The 12,309-nt window shown below is 42.9% G+C and overlaps 1 protein-coding gene across 1 annotated transcript; it reads right to left on the bottom strand.

Annotated features, from left to right (window-relative positions):
* Positions 1-1,312: 1,312 nt before the first annotated feature.
* LOC108695541 (gastrula zinc finger protein XlCGF52.1-like) lies at positions 1,313-8,637 on the bottom strand. The gene is made up of 4 exons (XM_018224125.2): positions 8,244-8,637; positions 7,024-7,137; positions 5,688-5,786; positions 1,313-3,319 (listed from the first exon to the last, which is right to left on the bottom strand). The coding sequence occupies exons 1-4, from the start codon at positions 8,263-8,265 to the stop codon at positions 2,250-2,252; spliced, it is 1,305 nt and encodes a 434-aa protein (XP_018079614.1). The 5' UTR covers positions 8,266-8,637; the 3' UTR covers positions 1,313-2,249.
* Between the last annotated feature and the right edge of the window lie 3,672 nt (positions 8,638-12,309).

Genomic DNA, 12,309 nt, shown 5'->3' with positions numbered 1-12,309 from the left:
ACACAGTAACATAGCAAGTCAGGCTGAAAAGAGACGTCCATCAAGTTCAACATTAAGTCTATATATAACCTGCAGGGTCGGACTGGGGGGCCCACTGGGAGTGCTGCTGTCCCAGGCGATGGCACTTGGATCGATTTGTTTTTCAAAGTCGCCAGGGGGGGGGCCTCACAAGGAAACTTCAGGCGACTTTGGAAAACAAAGTGCTCCGAGTGCCATCGCCGGCAAGAGGCAGTTCGGAGAGATTAGTCATCTGAAGAAAAGGCAAATTATCAGCAGGCACTTAAATCTCCCCGAATCTGAGTGAGTGTCTTAAGGGTCATTTATAAAACCCCCAGACATAAGAACAAGAGCACTAAGTGGTGCAAAATTGAGCTCCACTAGGGTCTGAGAGGCTCCTCACTGTGAGACACAATACAGACCAGTCCTTACGTCGGCCATAGGGCAAGTGATAGACCCTGTGCATTGATCTCCCAGAATTCCACCAATCATATCCTGCAGCATTGATCTCCCAGAATTCCACCAAATGTCTGTTACTTCTTATCTTCTCAGAAAAGTCTAAAGCTGGCCATAGACGCAAAGATCTTTCCCCGATATGCCATTAACGAGCATGGCTATATCGGGGTAATCTGAACGTTCGGCCATATGGCCGAACAATCCGATTATGATGCGCGACGGACAAAAGATGTCAGCACTCTCAACATACGATCCGAAAATCGGACGAATCCTCGATTCGTACGATAAGATCTGTGCGTCTATGGCCCCCTTTACCCCCACACATGTCCCAGGCTTCCTATTATTCTGTGGTTCCCGGGGGTCTCCGCTCTGTTCCTGAACTCGGATGACTTGATGTTGAGGCATTTGTACTAGTTTGGGACCAAGTTGGGTGAGATCACTATTAACCGTAACATTCCCCACATGTTCTACTTGTCTCTTGTGAGATCCTTCATTTGTGACATGAGGGACAACGTTCCTATAAAGTGGTCCCCACACTATGAACTCATGAAGTGTCTCTCTTTTGTGTGACTTTTTGGGGGTGGAAAACATTCCTTACTTTCTGAACCAAATTTTCTCTCTGATGTTTCTAAAGCCTCCACTTTCTACTGAATATTTCCCATATTCTCAGCATGTAAATGGTTTCTCCCTGGTGTTAGTTGCCTGGTGCTTCTAAAGCCTCCACTTTCCACTGAACATTTCCCACATTCTCTGCATGTGAATGGTTTCTCTCTGGGGCGAGTTGCCTGGTGCTTCTAAAGCCTCCACTTTCCACTGAACATTTCCCATATTCTCAGCATGTAAATGGTTTCGCCCTGGTGTTAGTTGCCTGGTGCTGCTAAAGCCTCCACTTTCCACTGAACATTTGCCATATTCTCTGCGTGTGAATGGTTTCTCCCTGGTGTTAGTTGCCTATTGCTTCTAAAGTCTCCACTTTCCACTGAACATTTGCCATATTCTCTGCGTGTGAATGGGTTCTCCCTGGTGTTAGTAGCCTGGTGCTTCTAAAGCCTCCACTTTCTACTGAACATTTCCCACATTCTCTGCATGTGAATGGTTTCTCTCTGGGGCGAGTTGCCTGGTGCTTCTAAAGCCTCCACTTTCCACTGAACATTTCCCATATTCTCAGCATGTAAATGGTTTCTCCCTGGTGTTAGTTGCCTGGTGCTTCTAAAGCCTCCACTTTCCACTGAACATTTCCCATATTCTCAGCATGTAAATGGTTTCTCCCTGGTGTTAGTTGCCTGGTACTTCTAAAGCCTCCCCTTTCCACTGAACATTTCCCATATTCTCAGCATGTAAATGGTTTCTCCCCGGTGTTATTTGGCTGGTGCTTCTAAAGCCTCCACTTTCCACTGAACATTTCCCATATTCTCAGCATGTAAATGGTTTCTCCCTGGTGTTAGTTGCCTGGTGCTTCTAAAGCCTCCACTTTCCACTGAACATTTGCCATATTCTCTGCGTGTGAATGGGTTCTCCCTGGTGAGAGCCTGAGGGTGCCTTGTCAACTTAGACTTTGACTAAAGGTTTTTTTTAAAATGTTTTATTGATTTTTCATTTTACAGCAATATTCCGACCAATCAAACATATAGAAAGACTTGCATTGAATTGTAATACATGTTGTGAGGACACTATCATTCTGAACATGAAGTGAGTATGAACTCCACTGAACTGGTTGAGCATTTAGTCTAACCCCACAGTACTAACTATAACCAGTTCTATGGAGAAGACTTTTGAGTTCTGTACATGTTTACTGATTAGGGCCCCGGGTCCACACAAGAGTTCCTTAGACTTTTATAGTGGTTTCTAAGACTGTGGCTTCTGACAAAAGCTACTCCACATTGTGCGCACATGAAAGGTTTCTCTCCCGTGTGAGTTCTGTGATGGCGCATGAGTGTGCCCCTGGAAGCAAAGCTCTTCCCACATTCCATACAGGTGAATGGTTTCTCCCCCGTGTGGATCTTCTGGTGACTCTGTAAACGAGGTTCATTTCTGAAGGCCATTCCGCACTCTGTACAAGTGAAGGGTTTCTCCCCGGTATGGACCATCCGATGTCTGCGTAAACTGGATTTGAAGCTGAAGCCCCTTGCACATTCCGGACATGTGAATGGTTTAATCTCCGTATGGATCATCTGATGTTTCTGCAAGTTGGCTTTATTGCTGAAGCCCTTCCCACATTCACTACATGTATATGGTTTCACCCCTGTATGGACCCTCTGATGTTGCTGTAAAATGGAATTATTCTGGAAGCCCTTTCCGCATTCTGTACATGTGAAGGGTTTTTCCCCTGTGTGGATCATTTCATGTCTCTTTAAATGACGTTTATTGCTGAAGCCCTTTCCACATTCAGTACATGTGAATGGTTTCTCCCCCGTATGGACCATCTGATGGCTCCATAAATCACATTTATAGCTCCAGCCCTTTCCACATTCTCTACATGTGAAGGGTTTCTCCCCAGTGTGGATCATCTGGTGTTTGTGTAAACTTGATTTAAATCGAAATCCCTTTCCACATTCTCTACATGGGAAGGGCTTCAGCTTTAAATGAACCATCTGATGATGCTGCAAATACTTTCTATATTTGAAATTCTTTCCACACTGTGAGCAGCAATATCTCTTGTTCTTCTCTGGTTCTGTACCTGTCGGACTCTTGGTGCCATTCCCAGTACAGGTGTGTGCTCTGCTCTCACACAAGCTTTGCCCAGAGGTACAGTTGCTGCAGTCTGACGGGCGAGAGATAGTGACGCCATTCTCACAACTGGTGCTGAACTCATAGTCCAAATTAGTCAGAGGGTTCTGGACTCCAGAGCTCTGTAACTTCCCATTGTCTGTAAGGAGCACATTGCAGGTTAGAAGTAATGTCACCAGTAACACACAAAAGTACACAGACTATGAGCAAACTTAGGGACTGTTCCTGCTGAATTGTGCTTAGTACAGGGAATACCTATGCTGCCATAGTTTTATGGGATCTCTCTGTACAGACTATGAGCAAACTTAGGGACTGTTCCTGCTGAATTGTGCTTAGTACAGGGAATACCTATACTGCCATAGTTTTATGGGATCTCTCTGTACAGACTATGAGCAAACTTAGGGGGCTGTTCCTGCTGAATTGTGCTTAGTACAGGGAATACCTATGCTGCCATAGTTTTATGGGATCTCTCTGTACAGACTATGAGCAAATTTAGGGACTGTTCCTGCTGAATTGTGCTTCGTACAGGGGAATACCTATGCTGCCATAGTTTTATGGGATCTCTCTGTACAGACTATGAGCAAACTTAGGGACTGTTCCTGCTGAATTGTGCTTAGTACAGGGAATACCTATGCTGCCATAGTTTTATGGGATCTCTCTGTACAGACTATGAACAAACTTAGGGGCTGTTCCTGCTGAATTGTGCTTAGTACAGGGAATACCTATACTGCCATAGTTTTATGGGATCTCTCTGTACAGACTATGAGCAAACTTAGGGGGCTGTTCCTGCTGAATTGTGCTTAGTACAGGGAATACCTATGCTGCCATAGTTTTATGGGATCTCTCTGTACAGACTATGAGCAAATTTAGGGACTGTTCCTGCTGAATTGTGCTTCGTACAGGGGAATACCTATGCTGCCATAGTTTTATGGGATCTCTCTGTACAGACTATGAGCAAACTTAGGGACTGTTCCTGCTGAATTGTGCTTAGTACAGGGAATACCTATGCTGTCATAGTTTTATGGGATCTCTCTGTACAGACTATGAACAAACTTAGGGACTGTTCCTGCTGAATTGTGCTTAGTACAGGGAATACCTATGCTGCCATAGTTTTATGGGATCTCTCTGTACAGACTATGAGCAAATTTAGGGACTGTTCCTGCTGAATTGTGCTTCGTACAGGGGAATACCTATGCTGCCATAGTTTTATGGGATCTCTCTGTACAGACTATGAGCAAATTTAGGGACTGTTCCTGCTGAATTGTGCTTCGTACAGGGAATACCTATGCTGCCATAGTTTTATGGGATCTCTCTGTACAGACTATGAACAAACTTAGGGACTGTTCCTGCTGAATTGTGCTTAGTACAGGGAATACCTATGCTGCCATAGTTTTATGGGATCTCTCTGTACAGACTATGAGCAAATTTAGGGACTGTTCCTGCTGAATTGTGCTTCGTACAGGGAATACCTATGCTGCCATAGTTTTATGGGATCTCTCTGTACAGACTATGAACAAACTTAGGGGCTGTTCCTGCTGAATTGTGCTTAGTACAGGGAATACCTATGCTGCCATAGTTTTATGGGATCTCTCTGTACAGACTATGAGCAAATTTAGGGACTGTTCCTGCTGAATTGTGCTTCGTACAGGGGAATACCTATGCTGCCATAGTTTTATGGGATCTCTCTGTACAGACTATGAGCAAACTTAGGGACTGTTCCTGCTGAATTGTGCTTAGTACAGGGAATACCTATGCTGTCATAGTTTTATGGGATCTCTCTGTACAGACTATGAGCAAATTTAGGGACTGTTCCTGCTGAATTGTGCTTCGTACAGGGGAATACCTATGCTGCCATAGTTTTATGGGATCTCTCTGTACAGACTATGAGCAAACTTAGGGACTGTTCCTGCTGAATTGTGCTTAGTACAGGGAATACCTATGCTGTCATAGTTTTATGGGATCTCTCTGTACAGACTATGAGCAAATTTAGGGACTGTTCCTGCTGAATTGTGCTTAGTACAGGGAATACCTATGCTGCCATAGTTTTATGGGATCTCTCTGTACAGACTATGAGCAAACTTAGGGGGTTGTTCCTGCTGAATTGTGCTTAGTACATGGGAATACCTATACACATTTATTGTTATTGTTACTTTTTATTCCTCATCTTTCTATTCAGGCCTCTCCTATTCATATTCCAGTCTCTTATTCAAATCAATGCATGGTTGCTAGGGGAATTTGGACCCTAGCAACCAGACGGCTGAAATAGCAAACCGAAGAGCTGCTGAATAAAAAACTAAATAACTCAAAAACCACAAATATTAAAAAATGAAAAACAATTGCAAATTGTCTCAGAATATCTCTGTACATTAAACTAAAGGTTGATTTAAAGGGGAACAACCCATTTAATCACCTGTATGAGAAGTTAAAGGCAGAAGTAAGAGAGGAGAGATATGAGGGAACCACAATAACAATCAGGGGACACTCGGGTGTTTCACACTATTAATTACCCCCGTCAGTAGGTGGAGCTGCTGAGCTTCTCATTGGGGTCACAGGATCTTCAGAGTCGGGCTCTTCTTCCTTTATCTTTATCTGTAATATTTCTGCTTCTGCCAATGAGTTTTCCCATAGAGAGAGAAGAGATTTTACAACAAAACAAATCTAATAGGCAGGAGCCTCCCCTGTGATATAAATAAGGGGCAGAAATATTGTCCCCAGCAAAGGTATTACCCCCAGTCGGAGTGTGGGCTCTACTAGCGGCACTTTTGCTTGGGGATAATATTTCTGCCCGTGTGGGATTGCTTTACTGCACTGCTGTTACTCAAATGCTACTTAACCCGTCAGTAAGTGGTGCTACTGAGCTTCCCATCTGAGTCACATGATCTGCACAGTTTCCTCCTTTATCTCCACCAGTAACAATGGTGCAGTGTTTATAGTGAAAGAGAAGAGGCACCGGCAGTGGAGTATCTGGGAATCTACTCCATTTATTTAACTCTCAGTCTCTTCCCCCAACTCTCCTCAATGACTTCACTTACTACTTCCTGCACAGAGATCTGAGCTCCTCCCACTTGTCACACTGATGACTCCTCATTCCAACACCTGAACTGGCTTTTCAGCCTGAGTGAACACAATCCCTGTTATTCTCCATCATCCATAGACATTTCTTTTGAGAGGAGGCTCAGGTGCTCTGCCCCAAGCCTTCAGCATAAGGGAGCGAACATCACCGTATTGTTGGTGTTGGTGCTAATAACGCCAAGGTCGCGGGTTCGATCCCCGTATGGGCCAGAAATGCCTACAGCACTTTGATACCCCTCCTAATTGTGTCTGTCTGTTACCCTCCCATTTAGACTGTAAGCTCTACGGGACAGGCTCCTCCAGCCTTTTGTTTCCCTGACACTGAGCACTTAATCTGTATTGTAATTATATTTTATATTTATGTGAATTGTGTTTCTAATAATGCACTTATTGTTACTTTTTATTCCAATGACCCCTTGTTTGTTACTACTAATTTATTGTTTTGCTGTACAGTGCTTTGCCCTCAATATACATATATACATAGGTACAAGCGCGGATCACATAGCTGTTGATTAAGTGTTGAGGGAAAAGAAACGCGTAAGGCTCTAATTCACGCTTGTACCTCAATAAAAAGACCTGTTTTTTTACTACTACTGCCTGGCGCATCTGCTCTTTGAGTGCCGACCCTATAAAACTATACAGTGATGTCCTGTTATTCTCCCTCTCACAGACACACATACTATACAATACACACTATACAATATACACACACTATACAATCTACACACTTTACACACGTTGAGAGATTTACACACAACCCTGGCTACTTACCTCCACCAGTAAGTGCTGCTGGACAGTTTTCCATTGGCTTCTGATCATCTTCAGGGTCTGGTTCTTCTTTCTCTGTCTTTATCTGTAACATTTCTACTTGTGTCTCTGGGGAACCTGCCAGTTGGTTTTAGTTAGAAATTTTATAAGAACTCAATGTATCATAAAAACAACTGGCACAGCCCAGCACCCTGTATTATTAGTGTATTATTATTAGTCTATTATTAGTGTATAATTATTGTATTATTATTAGTCTATTATTAGTCTATTATTAGATTATTATTATTAGTGTATTATTAGAGTATTATTATTATGACTGTATTATTAGAGTATTATTATTAGTGTATTATTAATAGTGTATTAGTGTAATATTATTAGAATATTAATAGTGTATTATTATTAGCATATAATTATTAGAGTATTATTATTAGTGTATTATTATTAGTTCATTGTTAGTGTATTATTATTAGTGTATTATTGGTTTATTATTAGAGTATTATTATTAGTCTATTACAAGAGTATTATTATTAGTCTATTAGAGTATTATTATTAGAGTATTATAATTAGTCTATTATTAGAGTATTATTATTAGTGTATTATTAGAGTATTATTATTAGTCTATTATTAGAGTATTATTATTAGAGTATTATTATTAGTCTATTATTAGAGTATTATTATTAGAATATTATTATTAGTCTATTAGAGTATTATTATTAGTCTATTAGAGTATTATTATTAGTCTATTATTAGAGTTTATTATTAGAGTATTATTATAAGTCTATTAATATGAGTGTATTATTAGAGTATTATTATTAGTCTATTATTATTAGTCTATTATTAGAGTATTATTATTAGAGTATTATTTTAAGTCTATTATTAGAGTATTATTATTAGTGTATTATTAGAGTATTATTATTAGAGTATTATTATTAGTCTATTATTGGAGTATTCTTAGAGTATTAATATTAGAGTATTATTAGAGTATTGTTATTAGAGTATTATTATTAGTCTATTATTAGTAATGTCCCTGAGAAATGATGGGGAGACATTCAGTTGAGCGAGTGAAGTGCTTTCTGGCTGTAGAACCTTCACCCAATCACAGATCATCCCCCTTTGTTTCTCTGGGTCCCAGAATTATGTTTGACCCCCCTGTCCCCCAGCAAAGCTCTACAATTAACCCCATATGTGCAGCAGAACAAAGCTGGACACTGCGTTTTACTCACAGTCCTTCTCTTCTCGTCTCATCTCTCCCAACTGCTTGAGCTGCACTCTCACTTCTCACTTCCTGGTTCCTCCCTCCTGCACAGAGATCACTTAAACCCCGCCCCCTTTCTCAGCCAGTGACTAATCAGTCCCAACTCCTGCGCTGGCCTTTCAGCCTGAGTGAACACAGCCCTTGTGTTTCTGCCGTTATACTGAGGGACATGGGCTGTAATAGGCGACTGGCCTCTCTGATCCACAAAGCCATAAATAAAGGATATTCTTTAACATCTCTATATATCAGCATTGCCCCATACACTGTCCTTTATGTTGTCAACATGGTGTAAATGTTCTACTCTGAGTATAAAATATATAGTGAATAAAGTAGCCCCTCTTGTAAAATATAAGGATATTATAAGTTACCGGGGAGTTTCATGACCATATAAAAGTACGAGGCCGAAGGCCGAGTTATACAGGTCATGGAACTCCGAGGTAACTTCTAATATCCTCATATTTTACAACTGGGGGTACTTTATTTATTATAATACACAAATTTCAGTGAGTCATGTGACAGAAATGACATCAGAACTCACCGTTTATAACTGATGACATCAGAACTCACCGTTTATAAGGATATAATTTACAGGATATTCATGGCTTTTGTGTATTATATACAGTTATTTACTTTTACTTAATGCAGAATTCCTTTAGTCTCTGAAATAGTCTTTACAAAACACACAGACCATGCAAATCATGAATTCAGCCTCAATATTCTAAGGTGGGACGGGGGTTAATCCTGCTGCAGGGACTGATAGAGAGGGGAGACTGGGGGTTAATCCTGCTGCAGGGACTGATAGAGAGGGGAGACTGGGGGTTAATCCTGCTGCAGGGACTGATAGAGAGGGGAGACTGGGGCTTAATCCTGCTGCAGGGACTGATAGAGAGGGGAGACTGGGGGTTAATCCTGCTGCAGGGACTGATAGAGAGGGGAGACTGGGGGTTAATCCTGCTGCAGGGACTGATAGAGAGGGGAGACTGGGGCTTAATCCTGCTGCAGGGACTGATAGAGAGGGGAGACTGGGGGTTAATCCTGCTGCAGGGACTGATAGAGAGGGGAGACTGGGGCTTAATCCTGCTGCAGGGACTGATAGAGAGGGGAGACTGGGGGGGTTAATCCTGCTGCAGGGACTGATAGAGAGAGGAGACTGGGGGTTAATCCTGCTGCAGCAAGCCACATAAACCAAATGATCATGGGATATTAATGTACACATCAGACTACAATTCCCAGCATGCTCTATAAACAGTACATAACTGGAGGAGCTAATAAAAGTAGGTTATGCTTCCCAGCAAGCCACATAAACCAAATGATCATGGGATATATAGGGTGTTACAGGGAGAGCTGGGAAGTGAATCAGGGGTACAGGCTGATACATTAGATAGGTACAAGGAAGGGTCGGATGCTTTATCCACCAGTAGCTCCTCCCAGCAGACAGGAGGGAGCCAATGAGATTAGAGGAGGGAAAGGGGTGTTACAGGGAGAGCTGGGAAGTGAATCAGTGGTACAGGCTGATACATTAGATAGGTACAAGGAAGGGTCGGATGCTTTATTCACCAGTAGCTCCTCCCAGCAGACAGGAGGGAGCCAATGAGATTAGAGGAGGGAAAGGGGTGTTACAGGGAGAGCTGGGAAGTGAATCAGTGGTACAGGCTGATACATTAGATAGGTACAAGGAAGGGTCGGATGCTTTATTCACCAGTAGCTCCTCCCAGCAGACAGGAGGGAGCCAATGAGATTAGAGGAGGGAAAGGGGTGTTACAGGGAGAGCTGGGAAGTGAATCAGGGGTACAGGCTGATACATTAGATAGGTATAAGAAGGGGTTGGATGGTGTTTAGCAAGTGAGGGAATACAGGGATATGGGAGAGAGCTCATAGTACAAGTTGATCCAGGGACTGGTCCCATTTTGGAGTCAGGAAGGAATTTTCCCCCCTCTGAGGCAAATTGGAGAGACTTCAGATGGGTTTTCTCCTTCCTCTGGATCAACTGGCAGTTAGACAGGTTATATATAGACTTAATGTTGAACTTGATGGACTTGTGTCTTTTTTCAACCTCACTTACAATGTTACATAATTCCCTATAGATTGCAACCATACTGCCCATCAATAATGCGCTGTAAAATGCTCACTGGTATCAGCCAATCAGAGCAGGGTAAATCTGTCAGTGACAGCATTAGGAAGAAAGTTTGGTTGCAGAACTAATAATAACTCCAATTAGAGAGGCCGCACTCTCTCCAGCTGAGCAACATCGCCCCAATACAAAATAAATGGATACAAATAACGGTTGCACTATTTGCATGAATATAAGAAAATGCTCAACCGACATAAAACAAACCATTACAGAATTCTGAAAAATATAAATTAGGCACCAGAGAAAGGACAAATCTCTTCTCCCCGTCATACAATGTCCTACAATAACTGCCGGCTGTGTGACATTCAGTGTTGGGTCCAACATGATCCTGTAAGGACTTACTCACTATACTCAATACTTTTCTATACAGTACTAATAAGTCCAGTTACACTACAAAGACCAGTGCTGGTTGGAAGCCCCGCCCCCCATGGAGGTTCAGCCTTGAGTTCCCATTTTACAAGGTTAAAGATATTGGCAAATATGATTCAGCCGCAGTTCCAGGTGCAGATAAAAGCTTTGGATAAATTGTTTTTGCTACTGTGACATCATTATTGTTATTTATATTCCCCTGATGATGTATATAAGTTTGCCCCCCTTGTGTGAATTGTCTAAGGGCTTGGAAGGAGACTTGTATCATGTCAGAGGCTTCTCCCCAATGTGGATCAGAGGCTTTTCCCCCAATGTGGTTTTGAGGCTTCTCCCCAATGTGAATTGTCTAAGGGTTTGAAAGGGGATTGGTATCATGTCAGAGGCTTCTCCCCAATGTGGATCTTCTGGTGTCATTTCATAGGTTTCTCCCCAATGTGGATCTTCCGGTTTAATGTCAGTGGCTTCTCCCCAATGTGGATCAGAGGCTTCTCCCCAATGTGGATCTTCCGGTGTCATGTCAGTTTCTTCTCCACAATGTGGATCTTCCGGTGTCATGTCAGAGGCTTCTCTCCAATGTGAATCAGAGGCTTCTCCCCAATGTGGATCTTCTGGTGTCATTTCAGAGGCTTCTGCCCAATGTGGAACCTCTGGTGTCATGTCAGAGGCTTCTCCCCAATGTGGATCAGAGGCTTCTCCCCAATGTGGATCTTCCGGTGTCATGTCAGTTTCTTCTCCACGATGTGGATCTTCCGGTGTCATGTCAGAGGCTTCTCTCCAATGTGAATCAGAGGCTTCTCCCCAATGTGGATCTTCTGGTGTCATTTCAGAGGCTTCTGCCCAATGTGGAACCTCTGGTGTCATGTCAGAGGCTTCTCCCCAATGTGGATCAGAGGCTTCTCCCCAATGTGGATCTTCCGGTGTCATGTCAGTTTCTTCTCCACGATGTGGATCTTCCGGTGTCATGTCAGAGGCTTCTCTCCAATGTGAATCAGAGGCTTCTCCCCAAATGGATCTTCCGGTGTCATGTCAGTTTCTTCTCCACGATGTGGATCTTCCGGTGTCATGTCAGAGGCTTCTCTCCAATGTGAATCAGAGGCTTCTCCCCAATGTGGAACCTCTGGTGTCATGTCAGAGGCTTCTCCCCAATGTGGATCAGAGGCTTCTCACCAATGTGGATCTTTCGGTATCATGTCAGTGGCTTCTCCCCAATGTGGTTCAGAGGCTTCCCACCAATGTGGATCTTCCAGTGTCATTTCAGAGGCTTCTCCCCAATGTGGATCAGAGGCTTCCCACCAATGTGGATCTTCCAGTGTCATGTCAGAGGCTTCTCCCCAATGTGGATCAGAGGCTTCTACCCAATGTGGTTTAGAGGCTTCTCCCCAATATGAATCAAAGGCTTCCCACCAATGTGGATCTTCCAGTGTCATGTCAGAGGCTTCTCCCCAATGTGGATCAGAGGCTTCTCCCCAATGTGGTTTAGAGGCTTCTCCCCAATGTGAATCAGAGGTTTCTCCCCAATGTGGATCTTCTGGTG

This window comes from Xenopus laevis, chromosome 6S, assembly GCF_017654675.1.
Source record: "Xenopus laevis strain J_2021 chromosome 6S, Xenopus_laevis_v10.1, whole genome shotgun sequence".
In the NCBI taxonomy this organism is placed as follows: Eukaryota; Metazoa; Chordata; class Amphibia; order Anura; family Pipidae; genus Xenopus; species Xenopus laevis.
The sequence above is the reverse complement of the archived record's forward strand: the minus strand, read 5'-3'. Positions and strand labels throughout refer to the sequence as shown.